The sequence below is a fragment of the Engraulis encrasicolus genome, chromosome 6, assembly GCF_034702125.1.
Source record: "Engraulis encrasicolus isolate BLACKSEA-1 chromosome 6, IST_EnEncr_1.0, whole genome shotgun sequence".
NCBI classification, from domain to species: Eukaryota; Metazoa; Chordata; class Actinopteri; order Clupeiformes; family Engraulidae; genus Engraulis; species Engraulis encrasicolus.
In genome coordinates, this window is record NC_085862.1 from 45,417,464 (window position 1) to 45,443,087 (window position 25,624).

General features: G+C 42.6%; 1 protein-coding gene across 2 annotated transcripts; it reads right to left on the reverse strand.

Moving 5' to 3' along the window:
- Positions 1-168: 168 nt before the first annotated feature.
- zgc:113423 (uncharacterized protein LOC569178 homolog) lies at positions 169-25,624 on the reverse strand. 2 transcript variants are annotated; one of them, XM_063201771.1, is made up of 14 exons: positions 25,265-25,624; positions 23,838-23,951; positions 18,989-19,063; positions 18,750-18,808; positions 17,897-18,013; positions 17,468-17,572; positions 16,734-17,133; positions 15,676-15,879; positions 13,888-13,959; positions 11,397-11,438; positions 11,107-11,142; positions 10,494-10,690; positions 10,045-10,204; positions 8,175-9,459 (listed from the first exon to the last, which is right to left on the reverse strand). In XM_063201771.1, the coding sequence occupies exons 1-14, from the start codon at positions 25,530-25,532 to the stop codon at positions 9,278-9,280; spliced, it is 2,031 nt and encodes a 676-aa protein (XP_063057841.1). In that variant the 5' UTR covers positions 25,533-25,624; the 3' UTR covers positions 8,175-9,277. The 2 variants fall into 2 exon arrangements, with proteins under 2 accessions (XP_063057840.1, XP_063057841.1); XM_063201770.1 differs by lacking the exons at positions 8,175-9,459; positions 10,045-10,204; positions 10,494-10,690; ... (1 more) ...; positions 11,397-11,438; positions 13,888-13,959 and adding exons at positions 169-727; positions 1,436-1,639; positions 2,521-2,800; positions 6,454-6,575.

Sequence of the window (25,624 nt, forward strand, 5' to 3'; positions counted from 1 at the left end):
TTGTGGATTTGAGATTTTTTACATGTATAAAATACTTTTTTTTTACATATATAAATACAGAAAACTGACAAACATTTAAGTGTGTCTTCATTATTTAATTCAGTATTTCTGTATTGCCCATATACAAGTTGGGGTCAGGTGTTCATTGTAAAATTGAATACATTCAAGTAAGTTGAAACAGTTTCTCTTTTATTTAAGAAGATATAAAGATCTAGAAAATTCCAAATCCTTTTAAATAACATGCCTTTAAATATAAACAAGTTCTGTACACATTAATCAACATATAAACAACATTCTGGTGAACAACTACTTCACTCTAGAATAGGCTGCTTCACTTCAAATGAGAAAAGAACGTATCTGTAGACAACCACATTCCTAGCTTCAAACATTTTCAAATTCTTTAATGAGTTCCAGAAAGAGTTTGATCATTTGTGGAGCCTGACCCAAGTTGCAACAGGAGCGAAAGATAAAGAGAAAGTTTTCAGAACCATCACTGCCGGTGTGTTCAACCTTTGAACCGAAGCATCCACAAATTCAGCCTGGCTCGCATCCCAATACCTCCCCGTCTCTCAGCAGCTGTCTTCTTAGATGCCCTTCTTGCGGGGCCTGCCCACCTTTAGTTCATGTCTGAACTTGCGAATGGTGCTGTTGATGGCTCCCACGCACAGCTTCCAGTCCTGCCCATCTTCATCCAGCATTAACAAAGGGAAACGCTCCTGTAGGTGCTCTGAAAAACGCAATAGGAAAACATGAGGGGGAAAAAAAGAACAAATAGGCTCAAATGGAGTTTAATTGAAGTTAATGGCTTGTGTCTTTTTAGGTAACCCCTCTTAGAAATAAGCATACATTATGTTATGCATGTCCGGTCATTCTAAGAAAGGAAAACCAGGTATCTGTTACTGTACCCTCCCTAAACACACACCAGTCCTGTATTCTAAGCGCGTGGTTACGTGATAAACCTGCCTAAACTAACTAGCAGAAAGTGGTAAAGCAGCAAATAAACAGCCCACACAGGTCTCATTTAGTGTAGAAAATAAGGAGTGCATTCCAATATGTGGTCTTTCCGTCCTCACTTGTGCTTGTGGCCTCACGTTTTGCTGATGCCCCACCTCAGTGGAGAAAACAATGAAGTTTCCTCGTTGTCAGTCTAGCCACAACAATTTTTGGGGGACTATTCTTCATTCACCATCCAGTTTGCAAATGAGAACATGACTTAGCATTATATTTCAATATCTCGCAAAAGCTCAATTGATGTTGTCAGTGATGTCATCACAACGTATTACTTCCTGGTACGAGGCCACAAGTGGAGGACGCAAGGTCACATATTGGAACGCACCCAAGGACTCCAGGCTCTTGAATCAGGTGATTTACCACTACCTCAACCTGAATTACTAGCCACCCATGTGTCCTTGGAATACCCCACAAGCTACCTCACCTCGGACAGCGGCGATCTTGTTGGGGTCTAGAGGTTCCTTGCCAAGCTCTGCGTTGCCATAGACGTTGCTGGCCACCAGCACCTCCTCTGGGAACATGTACTTGATGAGCACCCTCACGGCAAGCTCAGGACGCATCCGCTGCAGCGCTGCAATCATGGCGTACTGGGGGATCATCACCTTGCGGTCAGGGTTTCCCAAATACACTAGAAATGAGACGGAGACATTAAACGGAAAGGAGGATGAAGATGATTTTAACAGTTTTTTCTTAATTATTTATTTAATTGATGATTTAATAGTTATGCTTGCCCTATATAACAAAATTACTAGGGCAAAGTATGAAAGTATGGAAGTACCTCCCACATGTCATTGTTGTAATGTGGCACACAGTAGAGCATGGCCGAGAACACAACAACATTCAACAACTGTATTTATGTCACATGAAAAGACACGTGAGCAGGAGGGGAGGCCAATCCCTTCGTAGGTCATACGGTACAGTCCACTGCTAGGCTGCTTTGCATATTCATCACTTCAAGACAGTTCAATTTAGCTACACTTTTGAATCAAACCCATGTGTGAATTTGAGATAGAAATGTACCATGTTGGGAGGTGCTGTGGTGCAGCGTGTTAACACACCATGAGTGCATCCCAATATGCGACATTGCCTCCTCCACTTGTGCTTGTCTCCTCGTCCCGCCTCCTGGCCCCTCCTCCGTGGAGAAAATTATAAAGTTTCCCAGCTGTCAGCCTCGCCACAACAACTTTTGAGGGACTGTTTTTCATTCACCATCCCAATTGCAAATGAGAAAAAGACTTAACAATTGAGCTTTTGCAAGATATTGAAATATAATGCTGTTGTCAGTGATGTCATCATGACGAGAAGCAAGTGGAGGAGGCAAGGTCACATATTGGGATGCACCCCATGCCATATGCGGCGACCGGCCTGGGTCATTTCCCAACCCTACCCCGTCTCTCTCCCCCACTTACCTCCTGTCATCTCTTCAACTGTCCTATCTAAATAAAGGCTTAACCCCCCCCCCCCCCCCCCAAAAAAAAAACATAAACAAGAAATAGAAAAGAAATTTACCATGTTGAATATCTGCACAGGATATGGAACCAACTTCCTCATCTTCGGTATTTGGCCATTTTTTCACCGGCCTGCTGTCTTCCTCCTCACTCTCGGACAGCTCTACGTCTATCTCAGCAGTGCATGGTTGTCCCGGCTTGCCAGTGTCTGCTGTGTAACCCTCTGTGTGGTCCTGCGTGTTGGCTGCATAGTGCTCTGGAGGCTGATCCATAATGTTATGCCCTTGCTCTGATTGTGAATCCTCCATGTCCTGAGACTTTGAGGCATTTTCCATTTTTAACTGTGAAAAAGAAACAGGGAGCATACGGCAACATTGAGTTAAACAGTGAACACACATTTAATTCAAGTAAAACATGTAGAGCTACACTGACACTTACATGGTGTGCAATGTCTATGGCAGTGTTTCCCACACATACTGTAGATATAGAACATGTTGCGATGACTATGGGTCCAACCAATGACGTATATACTACGTCAGTGGGTCCAACTTGCATATCCCGTCTTTTTCTGTGACCTCTTGCCTTGGTGTTGCCTCACCACTTTGGGGATAACAAAGTTTCCCCACTGTCTGCCTATGCAAAGCAACTTTTGGGGGTCTTTTTTTTGTTCAACATCCCAATTGCGAATGAGGAAATAAATTTTGTATTAATTGTGCTTTTGCGAGATGTTGAATAAAACTTCCAATGATGTCTTGGCAATGACGTTTTGTCTCGCATCAAGAGGCCACAAGCAAAGTGAGAGGATGGGAGGTTCTAGTTTGAGTTGGACCCTACACCTGTCTATTGGACCCAATGGCTCCATTTGATGGCCGCTATCTTTGCTGAGTGGTAACGCAGCTTGAATTGAACATCAATTGGCAACAAGGCGATTCGCAAATAATCCTGGAGGTAGCGTTAAAATGAGATCTTTGCCGACAGTGTGAAAAGCAGGAAATAAGTTGCTGGTGGCGCCCAATAACCTGACTTGCGGCATCTGGCTGCTTTCCGCCAAACTACACGCGAGGGCGTTGTGTTTCCTCATGCAACCATCTGAGGATCGTGAAAATCAGAATAATTTCTAAACAAATGAGCCAGTCAGGGTCGCAGGGTTTTCCATAGATGTGCAGCATTACAGTTTTTCTTTCACCTGTCATTCTAAGGTGTGTCTTGAGTCCAGTTCAATGTGTGGCTGAAGTGGCATGTCAGTAAAAATAACAGAAAGTTTGTTTTTCCAATCACATGCAAGGACTTTTGACTTTATTTGTTAGTAGATTATGAGGGGGGGATCCTGACCAGTTATGCTTATGGCCTCTAAAACCTTAGCAGTGGATCCGAGTAGCATTGTGTGGTGCTAGGGGCTCTGACCAGATCAGGCGGCGACACCTCCCCCCAGTCGGACTGTACGACTGCCACGCCTCCCCCCTCTTGCGCTGTGAGGTCCGCCAGTTGAGCTTGCTCACACACATTGTTGAAGGGACATGGGTTTACTGGGTCAAACAAGTCCATAACTGATACACCTGCTAATAGAAAATATAGATCAGAAAATGCATTGGCCAACTATAAGAAATTGGATATTATTACTTTCGCCTTACGGAGAATACCTGAGTCAAGTGATGCCTGACATCTGACGCTCTCCTGATGGTGCTGTGTTTTGATATGTCTCTCTATATAGTCTTTGCGGTATATGACTGCTGGAACCTCCAGAAATGCCCTCTGTTTTGAACCCCTCTTGTTCGGAGGCCTGAACTGCTGACAAGGTCTGCAGAACATCCCTTAAATAATATAAAATATTGTTATTATAATTTCATAAATTACACATGCACCATTATGTGAGAAAAGAAAAATGGATCATAAATAAATCAATCCATATACTGCGTACCGTGGTCGGTATAGTATAACCATGGTGAAAACTGGGGCAAGTATAACCAGTCTGGATTGAAACCACTGAACCGGTGTCTACTTTTCTTCCTAGGCTCCTCTGCCAGACACAGAAGCATACAATTAGTTCTCCCACGCTTACTGTTTTAAAATGTAATCCTACAATAATCCGTTCCCATCTCACCTGTAGTTTCAACAGTAGCTGCCGGCATTACAACAGCACTTTGGCTGCGGTCCTCCTGGCACAAATACATCTCCTCTGAACAACCCAGATCAGCACTGTCTGATGAGCGTTGAGCAGCATTGGATTGTTCAGCACTGTTTGATGCCTGGAAACGTTCGCATATGAAAACGTATTGGAAATAAATTTATGACGTACGTATATTGGCCATAGACATTTGATTGTTCAACTTTATTTTAAACTGATACCTCATCAAGTTGCTTTGCCTTCACTGGACGAAGTCTTTTGTGGCGAAGAAAAAAACTTTCCAAGTCTTGTCTGGATTAAAACAGCAGACTAATAAAATAAGAAAATAAAACAGTCTTATTAAATGCCACTACTACTACTACTATTAATATTGTAATGGTTATGATAATGAAAGGAATAGAAAGAACATTCCATTCTTTTTAAATGTACTTTACGCTGGGCAAATAGCACAGCCCTGACCTACAACCTTGTTAATCTTAGTACCATGTTTTGTCACCAACGTTGTCTATAGGCCTACTGACTGGTGTTGAACTGACAAAATATACTAACAGAGTAAGGCGGGTTCCTCTCGACTGCAATGCATCAAGATGTGAGAAATGTCAATTTCACATAAGCCACTGAGGCCATTGTAACTGAGATGTTCCTGCGCAGTCCGCTCCTTGGGTCTCAAACTCGCAACCTCCTAGTCAACACAACAGTTCGGGTATGGGAGGCACAGCTCGATACCACTGAGTTAAAGGACCAGTCCGCTATCAATACTGGATGAGGCTTCGGGAGGAAGGTTTACGAACTCTCCACACCACACTCTACAAGTTTGCCTCCGTTACACTCAATCCCCTACATCTAGGCCTACATCTACATCCCATCCTGGTTTTCAGCACCAGTGTAACTGAGGTGTTCCTGCAGAGTCCGCTCCTCGGGTCTCGAACTAGCGACCTCCTAGTCAAAGCATTGGTTCGGGCATGGCAGGATCAGCACGATTTCGCAGTGCTAAAGGAACACTTTGATAGCTCAGCGCAACCGATACGGCATGAGGCTTCGGGAGGGAGGTTCACTAACGTTCCACGCCACACTCTGCTAGTTGATCTCCGTTACACCATGACAAAGGCAATCAAAAGCATGGTAGTGTGCATGGTTTTATTAACTTGAGGTCTGAGTTGTTTTGGGGATGGTGGAAAAACGTCCAGCTTTATATGTTTTATAATGACATACGTACACACAGCTTTTGACCTTTCACCCTCTCCCGTTTTGTGTGCAAGTAGGCAAGTAGGCCTAAGTGACATAATTCAGTTGAGAGAAAAAGAGGTGGAATGCATTTTGGGCCTGTTTTCAGTTTGTGGCGCTGTACCACATATTGGTCTATGTATGGGAAACACTGCACATTTTGGGATACTGTACTGGGATACCACTTCTTATTTAATTCTGCCACCGATTATCATAGAAAAATCTTACGTACCAATGGCTCGTTCTTTGTGGTCGGGGTCGGCAAATCCCAACTTACGCCTCAAGAAAGTGCAATAGACCAGGTAATCTTATCTTGTTCCGAAACACAAACTCAGAGCAGTTTGGAGTAGTCAGAGTTCGTTAGTACAAGTTTGTTAAACAGTAGGCTAGTGTTGTTCTCAGACATTTGTATTCACCCCAACTGTTGCAATCAAACGCATTTAGGCTACAATGGATGTCGGGAGAGCTAACTTTGGTTTACCGACTACAGAGTTTCAAAAGAACGAGCCATAACTCAGGATTATATTTCACCACTTATTTAGCCTGTATATGCACTCACAATAATGCAGAAGATCATGCAGAATATACTCTTTGTTTCAGCAAGTACTCTTGTCAGTTTGAGTTCTTCAAAACTGTGGCACCCACCCGTCTCCTTTTGGCCATGAGACGTAGGTAGCGGGCGGTGGAGTTCATCACAGTTACGCATTTCCTCCAGTCTCTGCCCTTCTCTCTCAGGTCACACCTTGGGAACCGTCCGGACAGCCATTCTGGGGACAGAAATCACCTCTTGTAATCCTGCAGAAAATGCTCACATCGGACTGGCTACAAATCAGCTGAAAAACATGGCAAGACTCTTGGTAGGCCTATATGAAACTTTCTGAACGACATAAGCCTACATCCCTTTGCGGCATTCTGAAATGTAGGCCGATAGAATTCAGTTTTTGGGACAGACACTAGCTGCCTTACTGTCTTTACCTTGTGTCTCCACTCAAATTTCATTTCACTCAAGCTTCTAATTAAAGAAGGTAAAGGTCATTTGCCACAGCTATACTGCCGTGCAAAACAAGAACGCAGTAACTCAAAATGGTCGAATTTTTTTTTTTATATCGGAAATGGGTTTTAAACTACCTCATTTGTCTTGTGTCAAAAAATGGTGGTCCAACACCGTCCCGTTTTGGAGAAAACTCATTTTGAAAGTGCAAAAATGACCAAAAAAAAGTTACTGCCTGTTGTATTAAAGGTTATGTCGTACAAAACAAAAACGCAGTAAGTCGGCGAGTTACTGCTGCACGTTCCAATGGGACTGGTTTGGGAGTAGACAGTAATACCAGCCAAGAACGCAGTAACTCCTGCAGTAACTCCATTTTGTGGCAGTAATACCAGCCAAGAATGCAGTAACTCTGTTTTTTGTGGCAAAAAGACACATAAATGTTGTTTTTTTGGGTTTTTTTGTGTGCATTAAATTTCTATCCTAAAAAATCATTACCAGGAAGTGTCACCACCAATTTAGCGACAACACAGTTGTCACGCCATATGGGAAACTTTGAAGCCTTTTTTCTCAGTTAGCAGTTTTCAGAGTTACTGCGTTCTTAGGTTGTAGGGCAGTAGGCCTATAGCACACCGTTTAGGCAAAATCCGAATATAAGCTACATTACAACAAAATGTCAACAATTAATTATATGGGCCTAAAAAAGTAGCTTAAAATGTAGCCACCAAATCCTAATGCTGCAAGGTCAATGCAGTTTCCACAAGGTTAAATCACACTGGCTGATGCATGAGGGTAGACATTTTAACCAGTTAACTAAACAGTCAAAACCCGCCAGCGGGTTGGGATTCCATTGCATTCCTATTCTATAGAATTTTACTGTGTACCAACTTTTTTAGGACAATTTGTCTCTGTGTGTGTGTGTTAGTATATCACTACATCTATACTACAATGGAACAAGTTTTTTTTTTAAACCGAGTAAAAAAAAAAGACTGCAGCCACAAAGGAATGGTGTGAAAAGGCCCATATACCCGCTCATGAGCCAACCTTTACCCAATTTAATAACGACCTACTCGGCACACCCCATCTGAGCGGGGAAAGCACCCCGACGTCTCGAGGAAAAGCAGATTTTAGGTTGCAGTCATGAAATGATGCCTGAAAATCAGCTCTTCCAATAAACAAAAAGACGTCTGAATGTTCTCACCACTGCAGTGTTAGGGCCTCCGCACATTGGTTCCAACAGCACTGTGGAGCACTTTCACTTACGACACAATTCCGACCCACAAGCCCAATTTCACACGAACATAGCATGGATAGTCAATGGGCGGCTCCGACAAAATAGAACTTGTCTCTGCTAGCCGATGTAAGCAGACATCGGCGCCAGTGTGAGGGGTTCTATTGAAAACAATGGAATCGAACTTGTGTGGAGCAGTGCTCTGCACTTTGTTGGAGCTGGTTTGCGGAGGCCCTTATTCCACCATTATTTGAGGTCCTCTGATCAAATCATCCAATCATGCCCATAGGCTGCTTCACCAATAAAAAGAGACAGATTTGATTCTTTTTTAAATTAACATTTCTTTTATTGAAATTAAACATTATCTTAATCAGCATTCTGTTGGTGTCCAGCAAAAACAGCTATTACAAGGAAATGGCTACAACCAGAGACATTGTGGTGGAAATATACAAAATGTAACAAATAATAACAACCTATGTTAACCAAAAAATGGAACTCTTGGCTGGAACAAAGAAATACCATTTAAACCATAGCTGAAGGTGGCCAAACAGCTCGACCTTATTACCATGACTGTATAATGTAAATGCATATTTTATGTATGAGACAAACTCCCTGTATGTACTATGTAAATAATAATTGAAATATATCGATACATCGATCCAACGGCAGACGATCTACATAATCGAATCGTACGGTAGGCTATCGTATCGTGGGGCATTCTTGAGTATGGAAAATAATTTGAATCGCTGGCCCCGGTCCAATACCCTAATAATAGTTCTGTTCTTAATGAGTGTTGCTCCCCATTTCTCCTCTTCCTGGAAAAACAATAAAATATAAATAAATAAATAAAAACAAATTAAGAATTCAAATAATTAAACAATATACAAAACCATTTGCCATTCTTGGCAAAGTGGACCGTGAAAACCGTGAAAGATATGTGCACACCAAGAGCGATATACGCTAACTGAGCGACGGATGTAATTATTGCTCTATGGAGAGTCGGCGACTAAAGCAACTAAAGCGACCAAAGCGAATTTGCCAGGAGCCACCTGCGAAGGAGCGAAGTGACGTACAGGGCGAATTTAAATTCAAGCCAAAATCATGGTAACGAGCTGGGATGCGGTTCGGCGAAAACCAATTGGAATGTTCATATGTCCGAATGTCCCAAGCTGTCAAGCCACAGCCCTTATGTGATTAGCTAAATCAAACATGTCAATGTCACGTCCAGAGTGAACAGAGCGAATTAAAGGCTAAACTTCTTCAGCGACTTTAACTACTTGGGTAGTGTAGGTCGTTTCTGGTGTACATGCGGCATAAGTTCTTCGCCTTTGGCGCCCGCCATCTCTGTCCCCACTCAGTCGCAGCCAGTTCTTCATAGCCGTCTCCACCTCAGCCTCGGTGTAGTTGCCAACTGGGTTGGCCAACACAGCGCCTACACACACACACACACACACACACACACACACACACACACACACACACACACACACACACACACACACACACACACACACACACACAGGTGAGGGTGGGGGTCAATGGCAGATTTTATACAGTAGGCTACTGGATTGGAGGAGTGGTGTAGTAGGCTACAAGTGGCTACAAGGAGGCCCATATGTGCTCTTACATGCGTTTTATCTGTGTGTTTTAATGTGTTCATATGTGGATTGTATTGAAATGCGAGACACATTTCTGTGCAAACAGACAGTATCTTAACTTATCTAATCTTAATTGATCTTATCTAACACTCAAGTGGAAGTAAACTATTAAAAATATCTGGAGCAAGTGTCAAAAGAAAAATGTCATTTAGGTATAAGTTATGAGCCAAACAAAAGGAGACAAGCTGTAATAAGCATTAGGTTTAAATAACAGTATGAGTAGTCAAAAAAGTATTAATTTCAAAATAATATTAATAATTGAATTGGGGCAGATTGTTGTTCCAGGCCATAGGGAAAAGGATTAATGACGGCATGCATGTCATTGGCTAGGACCTGGGCTTAAGTATGTAAGGACTTACTGAGAAGAACCTGGTGAATGGGTGTTGACTTCAGCCCTGTCTTCTGTCCTCTACCGCACCAATTCAGCTGGGTGGCCAAGTTTTGGCTGATGGCTTTGGAGCACACCCTCCAGACAGTCTCTCTAATATTCTTCCCTCCAGACAGTGACAGTTTGTTTATCTGTGAAGTGAAATAAAACCCAACAACTCAGTTTCAACACATACTGCATGTTTATGTGACGATAACATTTTCATTTGAAGGAATGATGAATCACAGCACACTGGTATTCTTTGCTGGTGGTTGATTTGGTGAACAACGCGTTTCGTTGTTACTTCATCAGATTCATCATTCCTTCACTTGGATTACTTTTACTGCACATCACCAGCACCTAGACAGCGGTTGTGCACAGGGACTCTACTTTGTATAACATTTTCATTGTTTGCATTTGTGAGACACGGATGAGAATTACCACTTGTGTCCTGAAGGTGCTATCACTTTGTAGACGCCAGTCAAAATCATGGAGGTCATCCATGGTAGCCAATGGCAGCATTGGCAGAATAGTGTCAGTATCTCTGGCCCCTGGGTGTCTACTCTGGAGCAGTTCAATGATGTGGTCCATTTTCAAATGTAGTTCCCCAACCTGCTCCATGAGGAACTTTTCGACAGCTGCAAAAAGCACAGGATGAAAATGTGCATGTAGGTACAATTAATAATAATAATAATAATAATAATAATAATAATAATAATAATAATAATGATAATACGGTAATACATTTTATTTTAAGCGCCTTTCAAGATACCCAAGGTCACTTCACATTAAAACAGAGAAAAGTAATAACAAAACATCAATGAATTTATACATCACAACTAAAAATAGGAGAATGATTAAAATTAAAATAGTTATAGTAGATATGTATATACAATAAAATAATAATAAAATAATAATTAAAGAAAGTGGAAGTGCATATCAGTGGTGTGATGGATAAGCTACAGTGAAGAGCTGTGTATGTAGGTACAATTAGCCTACATTAATACAAACTCAACACAATTTCACTGACAACAGAGACCTTGACCATACATACCTGCACACGCAGTTGTTGCTGCTGCAGGCGCTTCATCTGTGGAAATGGGATGGAAAGAGTTTAGCAACACACTGTAATGTCGTTTCTTTGTTGATTTCCTGTGATCATGCTTGTAGTTACTAAGAAATTAGATGAATAACAAAATTAAAGCTTACAGACAAATAAGACAGATTTTAAACAGTTGAGGTTGAATTCAAATCCATGTGTTTTATTTCATAGTGTGCACATAGTGTCTCTTTTTTGAAACGCTTACAGGATACAGGCTGTGATGCATCTGTTAATTAACTTACATTCAGGAGGGTTGTCCTCTATTTCTTCCTCTTCGTCGGTCGCTAAAAATACACAGAAAAGCACTTTGATACCACAAAAAAGAAGGAGAAAAAACAAAGTGTATTGTGTGTATCAGTGTGTGTCTCAGCTTTCATTCAGTGTGTCTAGATCCCTCCAATGTATTGTTGTTACTGTGAAAAACAGACAAAGTGTGTGGCATTTGTGGGCTATAGAAACAATCCTCACAAGATAACCTGGGCTCCACTGACTTTCCTGTATTGGTGGTGGGGGCCCCATTATTACCTTTGAAGGCCCTATGGGGAGCCCTATTAGTGCGTTTCCCTGGGGCCCTGTGTGGTCATTGTGTGTTAGGGTGCATCAGATGCCCCTATGAAAAGAAATTGCCTTGGCCCTATGTTAAAAATGTTCTACACCCAGTAAAAACACACTGTGTAAAATATTTTGAAATTTGGATGAAGTCTACCGGGGCCACCAGCCCCATGAAAATACAAAATAATGGTGATAGTCAGAATCTTGGAATAGAAATGGACATTTTGCTGCATAAAGCTACCCAATAAAAAACATATTGTCTCAGCTCTGTGATAAAAATGTTCTATGCACAGTAAAATCACTCTGTGTAAAATATGTTGAAATTTAGATGAATTCTACCGGGTCCACCAGGCCCATGAAAATACAAAATAATGGTGATGGTGATGGGCAACCTGGATTTCCAGTGGAGGTCCAGTGCCACATATTCCAAATGACATACATAGTTTTACCTTTCCAGTTAGGGCAATTGGACAGGTAAAACCAGGTAATTTGAAATCTATGGCACTGGATTGTAGCTTTTGAATCTAGGTTTGCCATTGTCTTAAAACAGAGGTGGACAAACCGCGTGACACATTTGCCCCAGCCAATATAATGAACCAGCTGAGCCTAATTACCACTTAAGCCAGGTTGATGAGGTAATTAGTGAGATCACCTGTATTGGGAGCACAAACAGAAGGAATATCTAAGCAGGTTGTGTATTCAGTCGATCCACTTACACAGACTTCAGTCTCAGGACAGACTGATGGTCAAACTGCTATATTTAGGCAAATTTGCTCTTTTGCAACACAACATCAATTCCTTGCTGCCTTGGACCACTGCTAGTATCAAGCAAGAGATTGCAAAGCTGCATGACTGTTATATTTGTGTGTTTCACCTGTGGGCCTACAATTCATGGAGGAACATCTGTACTAAAGCTGTGAATGTTCCTTGGAATGACTAGGCTACAAAGATACAACTGTATTGAAGAGTGCCATTACTTATTTATTCCATCGCCTGTGGTAGTATTTCACTTTACACCATCAGATGAGTTTTACCATAACTTACCTGAGAGGCCCTTGGCAATGGACTCTGGACCTGGTGATACCCATGACATACCTAGAAGCCACTTAAGTACAGGTTTTGGGAAGCCACTCTTTCCAACATCACATACAGTTGTATTGTATGTACTCTATTGAACTACTGCAGGGATTTCTTTAAAAAAACACAGGTCATTCCAAGGAGCATTCACAGCTTTAGTACAGATGCTCCACCAGGTATTAACAGCTACCTGTACAATCCTGTAGGCCCACAGGTGAAGCACACAAAAGTCATACAACTTCGCAATCTCTTGCTTGATACTGGCAGTGGGTCAGCTGGTTCATTATATTGGCTATATTTGGAATATGTGGCACTGGACTTTGGAATCCAGGTTGCCCATCACTATCACCATTGTTTTGTATTTTCATGGGCCTGGTGGACCCAGTAGAATTAATCTAAATTTCAACACATTTTCCACAGAGTGATTTTACTGTGCATAGAACATTTTTTTATCACACAGCTGAGACAATATGCAGCAAAATGTCCATTTCTATTCAGGGCTGGACTGGGCGATAAATAGGGCCCGGGCACTTTTGGATTTAAGGGGGGGCCCCTCATTATTATTAGTGCCGGAGAACTGACTCACCGGTGGGCCCCGCACCCTCATGGGCCCCTATTTTCAGTAATGTAAAAAAAAAAAAATGGGGGCCCACGAGGGTGCGGGGCTCACCGGGAAATGCCCGCCATGCCAGATGGCCAGTCCAGCCCTGTTTCTATCCATGATTTTGACTATCACCATTATTTTCTGTTTTCATGGGGCTGGTGGCCCCGGTAGACTTCATCCAAATTTCAAAATATTTTACACAGAGTGATTTTACTGTGCATAGAAAATTTTTATCACAGAGCTGAGACAATATGTTTTTTTATTGGGTAGCTTTATGCAGCAAAATGTCCATTTCTATTCCAAGATTCTGACTATCACCATTATTTTGTATTTTCATGGGGCTGGTGGCCCCGGTAGACTTCATCCAAATTTCAAAATATTTTACACAGTGTGTTTTTACTGGGTGTAGAACATTTTTACTATAGGGCCAAGGCAATATCTTTTCATAGGGGGCAACTGATGCACCCTAGTGTGTGTGTTCATCTGTAAAGAACACTTACATTCACTTAGTGTGGAGAGCTCCTCCAGATCAGCAACACCTGGCATGTTTTTCTCTGCCATCTTTCTTCTCACTGACAATTCAAGAAAACAGAAAAATTAAAATGATCAACCACAACTTGAACGTTAAACCAACATCTGATGCTTATATGTGAGACGCACAGCATTATTATAAAAGTTCTTAACAGGCTTGTTCACATGATTAGGGGGAGCTAGACAAGTTTTAAAATAAGCATTTTAAAAAACGCATTCATTTTAAGTTCCCATTAGCCCCAAATAACACTTGGCATCGTATAGTTCAGGTCATTAAAGGTGCACTGTGTGGGATGTGGCCAGAGTAGGTATTGCAACTGTGCTGTTCATTGAAACCATGCCGCCTATTGCCAAATTTGATCTTTCCATGCATATTTAGTGAATAATAAACTACTTCGTCTATTTTCTGGCTTTAGTCATTGCATGCTCTCTGGCCGTGTACCAGACGGTAGTGTGTGTAGCTCCGCTCCACCAGTGGGCTCTGGAGCTACACACACACACACACCGTTAGGTGAGAACCAGGCTAGGCTTTGGTCAGGAGATGATGGTGGTGATGGAGATGGGGAGCTTAGTCGTGATGGTCTAAAATAAGTGATTTCTTAAAACAAATGTAATAGAAAACAGATGTGATGCTGTCATTACAATAGGAATTATTAAAAAGTCATGCTTACGTTCTGTGTGCTCTTGCCACTTCTTGCCACACCTCCGACTTGAATACTGACAGGGTGGAGCCAGATTGATCCCGTTCAGTGGTTTGAAAGTGTCTGTTTGAGTAAATGTTACCAGTTCCAACTTCAGTTGTAAGTTCATGCCATTGAATTTGAAGCCCCTCTCCGTACTGTTGATATCTTGATGTATTCATGGAGAGCAGGCTTCCCATTGGTGATCGGGCCAAAAAATGGTGATCGGAGCATCTGAAGTCTGAACTGACGGTTTCTGCGAGGTAAAGAGTGGACACACACACCTGTGGAGCGCGAGGGTGAGAGCTCGCATAAAATCTACTGGCAGGTAGCCTGATAAACCACAACCTCTCTACTGAACTTTCGTAGCTGGTGCAATAAGTAGAGGGGGTCTGGCTTGTCAGGCTAACTGGCAGGGCCGTGGGGAGAATTTCTGGACGGACGCTTGTGTGTGATTGTGCACGTGTCCACTCCCTCGCAGAAGCAGACAGTTGGTTACAGTTCAATTTGAGCACAATAATAGCAAAGAGATGATATTTCATTCACAGAGGGCCAACACGTTCCCATTAAAACATGGGCTGGAGGGATTTTGAACAAGATTGCCATCGCACACGGAAGGTTAGTGTGAAATGAGAAGCACACCATGGCCGCGGTCAAAATGAAGGGCAGCAGCTGATCCCTCTCTGCCTAACCTATAGACTCCACAAACAGTTGTCTGATCAGATATACCGTCATGAGGGTATCGAATGAATGTTGCGTGCGACACCGGTATTTGTTCTGGTCACTGACGTACTGTATGTTAATGGTTTTAGCCATGTGGCTATGATGTGTAAACAAACCCGTTCTCATAGTAAATGTGGCAACGCGAACGGTGGCGTTCCTAGATCTTCCCACTGGGAAACCAGTTCTGGGGTATCCAAAACACTGCATGCATATGGACGCGAGGGCCAAACGATAAACAAAAGTATCGGATTTACTCGTTCTCATTGTCGTGTAGATGGGGTTTTAGAGTTGGTAGTTAATGCTAATTATTGTCAATTATGCTGCTGGTGGTACACGCACATCCCCCTTGTTTACCTCTGATGGCTGCGATTTTATTGGGGTCCAGTCTCTTCAGGCCCCTGGCTTGGTCCCCCAGCGTGTTGCTGCACTGCAGCTCCTCCACGGAGAAGAGGCTGCGGAAGAGGAAACGGACGGCCCTGCTGGGCTTGGTCATCTTCTGCACCTTCAGCATCTTGCCCTGGCTGAGGCACACGTTCCTCTTCCGATCGCCTACCCATCCTGCACAACACATCACACATTGAAGAGGGTAGTAACAAAGACTCTCAATATGGTAACCGAGAGATGTCATTCTACGTGTCACCAATGCAACATAGTGGGATCATATCCGGTCTCCTAAATGGGCATGACTTTTTACATTTTCACCATTCTGAACACTCACTAATCTCCTTCAGATGCATGGCAGCTCATACGTATATGACAGCAGCACCTTACTATATAGTATTGACTCTGGAGGAAACTCTTTAGGAACCGCCTCCTCCTTATCAATCGTCTCTGGTAGTAGTAGAATGGTTGCCTGGTTAACACCAGACCTAATCACAAGTGAGAGTTGTCTTTCAGATCGAAACGATTGTGTAGAACTAAAGGCAGTGTGGGAGTTCCCAGGCTAGTAGAATGGTAGAGATCCTATAGTAGCCCTTTCATGCAGATGAGTCAGCTGAAAAAAGCTTAACTACAATCCTAACAACCTTGCGATAACATACACCACCATAAGAAACATAATAAGACATGGTCAGTATCAATTTGGAGACAACCAGCTTAGTAGAAGCTCTGCATGAAAGGGTTAATCCTGAATGAAATACAGATTGAATGCCATTGATTACTTGGTCAATTTATGTCCAGTATCTATGCAGTTAGGCACTAATGGTTTCTGAAAGTATATGTTTCCACCTCATGGACATCTATCCTACTGCTATGACAATATATGATGGAAACATTTACAATTTGTGGCAGTCCCAAAAGATACAAGTTCCTTTAAGATATTCTGCAAAAAAAATAAGAATACAGAAAAAGGAAATAATTGTGTAGGGACCCTCATGCACCATGACGATTACAGTATCATTAGCTGAACCTACCGAGTCTTTCTGAGCCAGTTTGTTTCATGATGGATGGAACTATTTTGGTTGAACCTCTGCGGGGTGGGGAATGTTCACTTGGTTGCACTTCTGTGTCCTCCTCCCCTTCAATAGGCTTCACATGCGGTGAGTGTGTAGCAGCAACACTGCTGCTGCTGCTGCTGCTCGCTGCAGTCCCTTGGTCGGGTAGGCGAACGGGGCTACTGTCTCGTGTGGCTGGCAACAGATGCGGTGGCTTCCTGGCCTTTACAGCAGCAGAGAGGGGCGAGGGAGAGCAGACGCGCACCAACTCTGGCATGGATACAGTTGGGAGATTAGGCACCGGCGACTCATTAACCGCATTCACAATCGGGAGGTCCATCGAGTTGTTGGCTAGGAGCTGTGCTGCGTTTGACGTGGCCTGGCAGAAATCACAAAAGAAAAACAAAATGATGAACTTTTTTCATCATTTTTTTTATGAAGATGTGGTACTCAATGCAACACTAGCAAAGCAACAATTCAGTGCAACAGCACATGACCTCCATCAATGAAAAATTAATGGAAAATTTAAGAAAGGTAATTCAATGCAGCTGACAGATTCATGTGTGTGACTGGGGAATTGATGAAATTACACCTCTCACATCCCTTTCAAGTAAGGTGCTTCGTAAAATATTTGACATTAACAGTTAGTAAGCATGAGTGACTCTTTAATGATAGGGCTTGAGTGCTTCTAAGACAAGTCCAAGAAGATTTACCTTTTGAAAGAGCTCTGTGGTCAGTTGGACTGGTTCAATATGCACCACTTTGGCCTGCAGGCTTTCTAATTTCTCATCCAACTTCTGTATGGCTCCATACATAACCTGAGATAGTAATATGAATGACAATAAGAATCATGGTGTTCCAGTATTAATCATGTATTAAGAAAATAAGGTGTACAACATTCGTCATATACAAAGACATAGTGGTTAAAAGAGAATATGTAGTGAAATTGCTAATTGCTTGTTAGTTGTAGAATTTAATGTGGTGGTTACAATGCTGTAATGTTGTCATAACATTTCTTTAGTGAAGCAAAGCAGTCGAAAGTGGAACGCGTGCACCAAGAGGCTTTGAAGTTTGCAAGTGTGTGCAAAATGGACAGTGGCATGTTTTTTTTTTTTTTTACCTACATTCTACGTGCATTATACCTGGCAGTATGCAAGGATCTCTCCCAGTGTCTGAGCATGATCAGCATCAAAACAAGTCTGATGTCGACTGTACGATTCTTTTGTAATCTCAGATGATCTGTTCTGTTCCCCAATTTCCTGTGTATAAAAATACATATGCGCTGCATTAACACATTACAGTAAATGCACCAACAGGTCAAACCAGGTAACTTCTGCCAATTTCAACATGCAGTTGTAATGCTCACACTACCCTGGACTTGTCAGTGCCTGAGATTTTTTTTTTCCTTCAGCTTTTTTCTTTAAAAAAAAAAAAAAAAAAAAAAAAACATTTTTAGGGGCTTTTATGTCTTTATTTGATAGGACAGTCTGAGATGGTGACAAAGCAAGTGGGACAGAGAGACAGGGTGGGAACGGGAAATGACCCCGGCCGGACTCGAAACGGGGTCCCCATGGGCATGCAAGCCCAAGTGTGGGGGGCTTAGGGCGCTACGCCACAGCCATAAAGGGCTTTCTTTGTCCCCAAGATGTAAAACCATATGCGGCATTACAGATTAATTTTTCAATACTGCATCATCAAAATTCTGCCTTTAAAAAAACAAAATAACAAAAAACTTTTTGGCCAATTGGGGACCCTCTGGCAGATGGGGGGGCCTCTAGGTTGCAGTCATACTTTGTATCTAGCCTGTGCATTCATCCAGCTCTGGTTGTAATAGTGTCGTCTGTACGTACAATGGTAGTGAAGTCTTTTCAATGACTAGTATTTTATTACAGTGTTATTACAGGATGTGCATTATAACTCAGGCTACTGCATGAATCTGGGATTGACGCCTGAGCCTGTCAGGGAAAGCATTAACCTTCTTCCTCCTGGATTTACCTTGAGTTTATTAGTGGTGAAAGAAGTGGGGGACCTGCCATCATCTCTCCTTTGGTCTTCTGTGTATAGAACATTCACAGACAAGCAATTATGTAAAAGGATGTATTAAGAAGCCATGTGCAAATCATGTTTCCTAGCATTATCTCACTCCATACTGAAGCATACTATTTTGCACAACTAACTGGAATTCAAATCTGTTGTAAATATGTAAAGGTACAGTAAACATATTTTTGTCACACCTGTGGGGTCATCCTGACCACTCAGAGGTTCTTCCAGCTGTTCATAGTCTTCTTCAACCTTAATTTTCACCGAACCTGCGGAAAATTGCTATTGATTAACACATTGAATTGTGTGTGTACTAGGGTGCATCAAACGCCCCAAGGTTTGAAAATCCTGCCCTGCTTTTGCAAAATTGTTCCTTTGTATTAACATAACACACTTGTAAAATCTTAGCGATTTTAATTTATGTTAAAGGGTGGCACAATATGCTTGACATTTTGAATGGCAGTGGATGGGCGATTTTGGCCAAATCCTTGAAAAGTGTGGAAAGTGTGTTTTTACAGGAAATCATTTGGACGAATGCTCCAGTTCCCTTTCCACTTTCCCAGGTTTGAAATTCTCTGTGTGTTCTTTTTTAGATCCTTACTTCAGCAAGGTTTTAGCCCCCATTTGCTAATATTTTAGCCATGTTCAAACACCCATATCCATCCTTTAGCCGTTTGTTGGGGTTTTGATGTTTTGGGGGAGTGGAGAAGCAACTGGAGCATTCTTCCAAATGACTGCCCTTACTGTTTTCGATCAGTCTAAAAATACACTTTGCACAGATTGAGCTAAAAATGCCCATTCACTACCATTCAAACTTTCAAGCCTATTGTACCACCCTTTAACATCAATCAAATTTTCTAGACATTTACAGGGGAGTTATGATATAGGGCAAAGGAACAATACTGCAAGAGCAGAGTTGGATATTGTTTTCATTTTCGAGGGGCGTTTGATGCGCCCTAGTGTGTACCATCATGCAACTAAGTACTTTATAACAGTTTGATAGAAACAGCAGTGTCCAGGGAGCAGGGGGTAAGGGAGAAAAACCTACACCTACACCAACCATTTGGCGGCCATATGCATTAAGTGCTGACTAACGTTAATAGAACCAGAACTTTAACGTTAACAACGGGACAATAAATATCTGAAGCAAGCTACACACAGTCATGTGGGCATCGGGGATCAGAGCCAACAACAGTGAGACGAAAGCACCAACAACTGTGGGCGGCACATACAGCGCTACTCCGAATGAGAAATGGGGTTAAACCTCTATTGCGCTTAGAAGACCATGCGTGCGTATGCGTTTTAAGCCACGGTTAGAATCTGGATATTGTTATTATCAACACAAATAGCATGAATTGCCATCTTTACATAGCTTGCACACGCCCCTTTCAAAGACATAGCCCAAGCGATCAATTTACACAGCCTTCGCCATAATGCTTTAGACACCAACTGTGAGACATTCATATTCACCGAGACGTTCTCGGTAAGGAAAGCACTGTAAGGAAAGCAATTCCCAAGCAAGGTTGGCGCATTCTACAAATAAAAAGTGGAATGCAGAACGGAAAAGTCCGACAAAGGGTCGAGAACATATTGGGTAGAAAAATGGAGTAATGCATACGTCATGATGGGTATGGCAGAATCTCCCGTCGTCTACCCGTTGACATCTAATGTGGCCGAAACAACATGCGCCTAAATACTTACCGTTTACCGACATCCCTGTGAAATAATGTACGGCTTCTGTTCAAATGTTTCTCTGCGAATGCTAGTGCGTTTTTGTCGAGCTAATTCTGTCCCGTCAACATCACCAGCACCACCGTTCCACAGGAACTGCTTGCGAACGGATTTTGCACGTTACACTGTAGCACCAAATGAACTCACTAGAACTACAGAACGGCCCAGGATTGGTCAACGTGGACGTTCCTTTTCTAAACAAAATAGGTCAAACTGGTTTTCTAGGAGTAGATTGATCTGCAATGATGGATTTAGCCGATAATATTCTGGAAATAACCCGGAAATGGCCATCATTTGTGACTAGGGAGAGTTTTTATATTTTATTTTAACATTTCAATAACTTAGTATTTTGACTGGTTCATCAACTCACATTGCTCAAAACACAAACCAATGTTTGCTTTTGTTCTGGAAAAAAAAAATAAAAAAATCTGCAAAATGTAATTCAGGGTCTATATTAAGAAAATAATTCGATCACCCACAGATCCAGGTGTCCTAATCACTTGGCCTGACCAAAGGTGAATAAAATCAAGCACCTATACCGACTGTTTGTACAAACATTGTGACAGAATGGGTCGCTCTCAGGTGCTCAGTGAATTCCAGCATGGAACTGTCAAAGGATGTGCAACAAATCCACAATCAATTGTCAACTTTATTATGAAAGCCCAACTGGGAAACCCCAACTCTTATCTTTATGACACAGCACTCCACAGTTCACAAGTGCACACCGCACACAATGAAATTGCATGCCTCACCCGTGCAAGGGGACAGCCCCAAATTGCGCCCGAAAGGGAGCAGTGTGGGGGAGAGCACAGGTTAATTACTCCCCCCACCAACCTGGCGGGTCGCGAATCGAACCAGCAACCTTTGGGCTACAAGTCTGACGCCATAACCACTTACCTATGACTGCCCATTATAATAAAATGAAAGAGTTTACAGCAACTCAGCAGTATGCAGAGCTTTATGGAATTGGCTTGCAGCATCCAAGCCATAGTACATCACCAATTGTAATGCAAAGTGTCGGATGAAGAGATTTAAACCTTCCCGTCACTGAACTGAGATGCGATCAGCGAGATGTGATCTCTGGAGTGATAAATTATGCTTTCCATGAGGCAATCTAACAAACGGGTCTGTGTTTGGAGGGGGGCAAGCGCTATTGCGATATACCGCTATTCCGACACCCAACTGTACCGACATGCCGCTATTCCGACATCTTCATCCCTAGCGCCTCATTGCTTCATAATGATTAATTCACACTGACCTGTTGGCAGAGCATGAACTATTTTTTATTTTGGCATGGAATATGCATAAAAACAGAGTCTCCATACCAACAAGGCTGTTTCTCGACAGCAACTGCGCTGGAGACGGCTTAGAGCGGATTTTCACTATGGGTTGTGAGCAGGGTGCCATTGAAATTAGCAAAAACAGACATCCCATTTAGGCCCTAACTGTTTATTAATGTAGCCTATTGAATGTGGACTCTCAACCACTTAAAAAAATATGAGAAAATAAGAACATCAAACTGTAGCCTATTTTTTTTTCTGCAGCGCTGCTGCGATATCCTGCAGGCAAACTGTCAATGCAAGCTGGTAAGAATGTTGCCGACATAACGCTGGTATGATGCACACAGAACTTGACTTAAAGGTTACTTATTCTGTCTAATTTAATGACAACATAAAATAATAGCCAATAGCCTACCATAGAAATACGAGAATCTTATGGGTGAATCTTCACACGTCTGAAACACAATTCAGCACCACGGACAGGGCCAAAGTACCATGGTTGGAAAACCGCTTTGTGGTCGGCTTGAATTAGACTCACATTAGAACTCTATTAGATAACCTCTAGAAGAGATACAGTGGCAACGTCAGGCCAACTTGTTGTGTGTGTAGGCGCAAGCACGGCTACACACGCACACCCAGTGTACGCCTAATTGCCAACATCGGAAGAAAACCATGTGTAACACAAGGTGGGTTGAGTCCTTTCTGTGTTCGAGTAAGTATGCCCTCCCCAATTTTAACTAATATTAGGCCTAGTCTACAGCAGAAGGGAGCGTCATTTTACAGGTAAGCCTACTGTTCGCACTACATAAACAGATAGGTATAGAATATGTCCCAACACGACAGACTGTGGCAGACAGTCATCCATTCAACTTACAAAGCTCTCAAATAATCACACGCGCCCGTAAAGACAGTAGATGCGACATGGTAAAGTTGGTGCTTTTTGTATGAGAAAGTCTCAGGATTGAAGTCTGATTATTTACAAACGTAAGTGTTGACATAAATCCATTGCACCTGCCTTCAGCCCTGAAACGGCTGCTGAGAGTCGGGTTCTCATGGAACCGGCGGTGGACCAACAAGCCATTTCAATGATGGATTGAATGTAAGAAACAGGCCTGTGCAAAACGGGGAAGAGGCGGGACCAACTTCAGATTAATAGGCCTATTTTAAATTCATGACTGGGTTTGTAAGACTTGCCTTTTTGAATTCCTCCTTTTTTTTGCCCCGAAACAACCAACCTTTTGGACACGACAACAGCTCTTTGCTCTGGAACTACAAACAAGGACAAGGGTCGTGTACTACATCATGTCGCTGCATGTTCTTGGTAATATTGTTTTGAGATAATTTGATTGGGTAACTTGACATAGGCTACAAAGTTTATCCCTTCAAAGCAGTAACGTGGGAAAGTGTCTTACGTCGCTGATTTCAGAACCACGTGCGTGGACAGCTCCTTTTTAGATTTAACAGCCGTATACGTATGAATATGAAGGGAAATGTTGGCTGTTCTGAATGATAGGGCTTCACAGTTTGAGTGGCAGCATTCTCAGAATGTTTTTAAAAATATATATATTTTAAATGAAGGCAATGCAACAAAAGCATATTGCATCAATGTCGGAATAGCGGCATGTAGGAATAGCGGTGGACGGTGGAAAGCGTACCGGTATTCCGACAATAGACATCAATGTCGGAATAGCGGCCTGTCGGAATACCGCCATGTTACTGGGTTTGGGGGTTGTCAGGAGAATGGTACATTTTGGACTGCATTGTGCCGAGTGTGAAATATAGTGTAGGAGGAATATGGTGTGGGGTTCTTTTTCAGGACTTGGGCTTGGCCCCTTACTGCCAGTGCAAGTAACTTTGAATGCTTCAGGATACCAAAACATTCACGTGAGTCAAGGCAGGTTGTTGTTACTTGTTTTGGTACAGTAATTTTGTGTACAAACTAACTAAGTGTCAAATGATTTCACTTGCGTTGAAATCAAAGTGGAAAAAACCTTCTGCCGTACCAGCCAACTCATGCTCATTTGGTACTAACCTTTCTCATCTTCTCCTTCCTCGTAAGAGGAAACTGGACAGGTCAAGCCAGCCTGATGTGCCAGGTTTTGTGATGGGGCAAAATCAGGGTGGTTCGCATCATCTTTTGGTCGGCCTGTGTAACAACAACATAATCATATCAGACTTGTGCATGTGTACCCGTGTTTTTAAAAGCAGTGCCACACTTGGAACACACTCCCACTGTGACTTGCACTCCAACAGCTTTCCACCAGTCGAGGCAACCTCTAGCCTGGCTCCTACCAGACCTCCGTGTGTGTGCTCTGGAGCCCCCTGGTGGCACTCCAAACACACACATCGTAGTGGAGCTCACAAAGCTGTGCGGAACTACAGGTCGGGCAAGAGCCAGGCAAGGCAACCTCCCCATACTGCGCGTGCATCAGTCTCAGTGATCGGAGGCAACACAGACTGCATTTCAAATCAACACCCACCTGTAATAAAATGTCTTCCGCAGATTCGATGATGTATGTTAGGTTCCCAGTCTACCCCTCTTATCTTACAACTAGTAGCTAATGGTTTCCCTAGCAAGTTCGAAAGTGCGGCATTATGTTGTTTTACTCTCTGCACCCACAGTTTCAGTTTGATTGGATTCTTGGAAGGAAAACGAAAAAAGGGCAAGCCAGAAGAATATCTGCTCTTGCAACCCCAAACACAACACGTATTCGGCATTATCAACTCAAAAATAGACTGCACTTAATTCAGTGACCCCTGTGTTTTCTGCTGTCACCCGGCGGGTTAACAAACTGATTTGTTGGTGGTTGCTCTTGTTGTTAGTGCTTGTTCTCTGTCCATAGAAAAGCATTGTATAGTGTACAGTGTGTAGACCAGTGTTTCCCAACCAGGGGTACGTGTACCACTAGGGGTACGCGAGCACACTGCAGGGGTACTTGGAAAAATGTTATTATTATAACAAATGTATGGAGCAGTCACATCAGGACAGACAAACCGATATAGAACATGAATTAGGGGGTACTCATGGCACAACTAAGAGGCTTAGGGGGTACGCGAGACAGAAAAGGTTGGGAAACACTGGTGTAGACTACATCAGAGCGTACATTGTACAGTGGCTCCCTCTGCCGGACGGAACAACATACGACTCACCGGAAGTATTTTACAGATTGTTTACAAACACGGGCATGGGCCACCAGTGGGATTCTCTATACTCTCCGAAACCGACACAATTAAAAGAACAAGGTTTTCAAATGCATACTAAAGATACTTGTCGGCTATATTTGTGTGGTAAGTTCCCTTTTATCGACCAGAAGCACACCAAGCACGCGCACAAAGCCCCAGGATCGCAATTCGCAAAACGTTAGCAAGCACATAACCAATGGCTAACCAATGAAATAAACATGGACCAACCACACACAAGGTAGGGAAGGTGACTTACAGCACAGCCGGTCTACATACCTATAAAACCTCTCATACAACGTCTACTCGAGTGCCGCTGCATCTGGGAAGTCCCAGTCTTCTTGCTGTGATAGTTCATGATGATTCCACAAGCTCTACATCTGACATATGGTTCATGTTGAAAATATCCAGGCTCTGCCTTGACAACTATGTCGAAGTGTTTCCACACATTAGACTTCTTTTCCCCGTCTTTTTCGGCGACTTTAAGTTCTCCAGTGGCTAACTTCTTCTCAATATGTAGGAACTTAGCTCTATCCTTTAGATACATTGTTCGTTATCACAGGTGTAACTTAGCAGAAATAAACTTCGCGCGCAGGGACTCTCTGGAAAGCGCAGGATGGGCTCAGCACACGGGCTGCA

What these genes read in the sequence shown, in the direction of transcription:
- zgc:113423 (XM_063201770.1), bottom strand. Translation starts at nt 25,532, where the DNA reads ATGTATCTAAAGGATAGAGCTAAGTTCCTACATATTGAGAAGAAGTTA. An exon ending in GGAAGGAGAAGATGAGAAAG is followed by an intron (nt 19,064 to 23,837) that starts GTTAGTACCAAA and finishes AATTTTCCGCAG; the next exon opens with GTTCGGTGAAAATTAAGGTT. An exon ending in TCATGGCCAAAAGGAGACGG is followed by an intron (nt 2,801 to 6,453) that starts GTGGGTGCCACA and finishes TCTTTTTCACAG; the next exon opens with TTAAAAATGGAAAATGCCTC.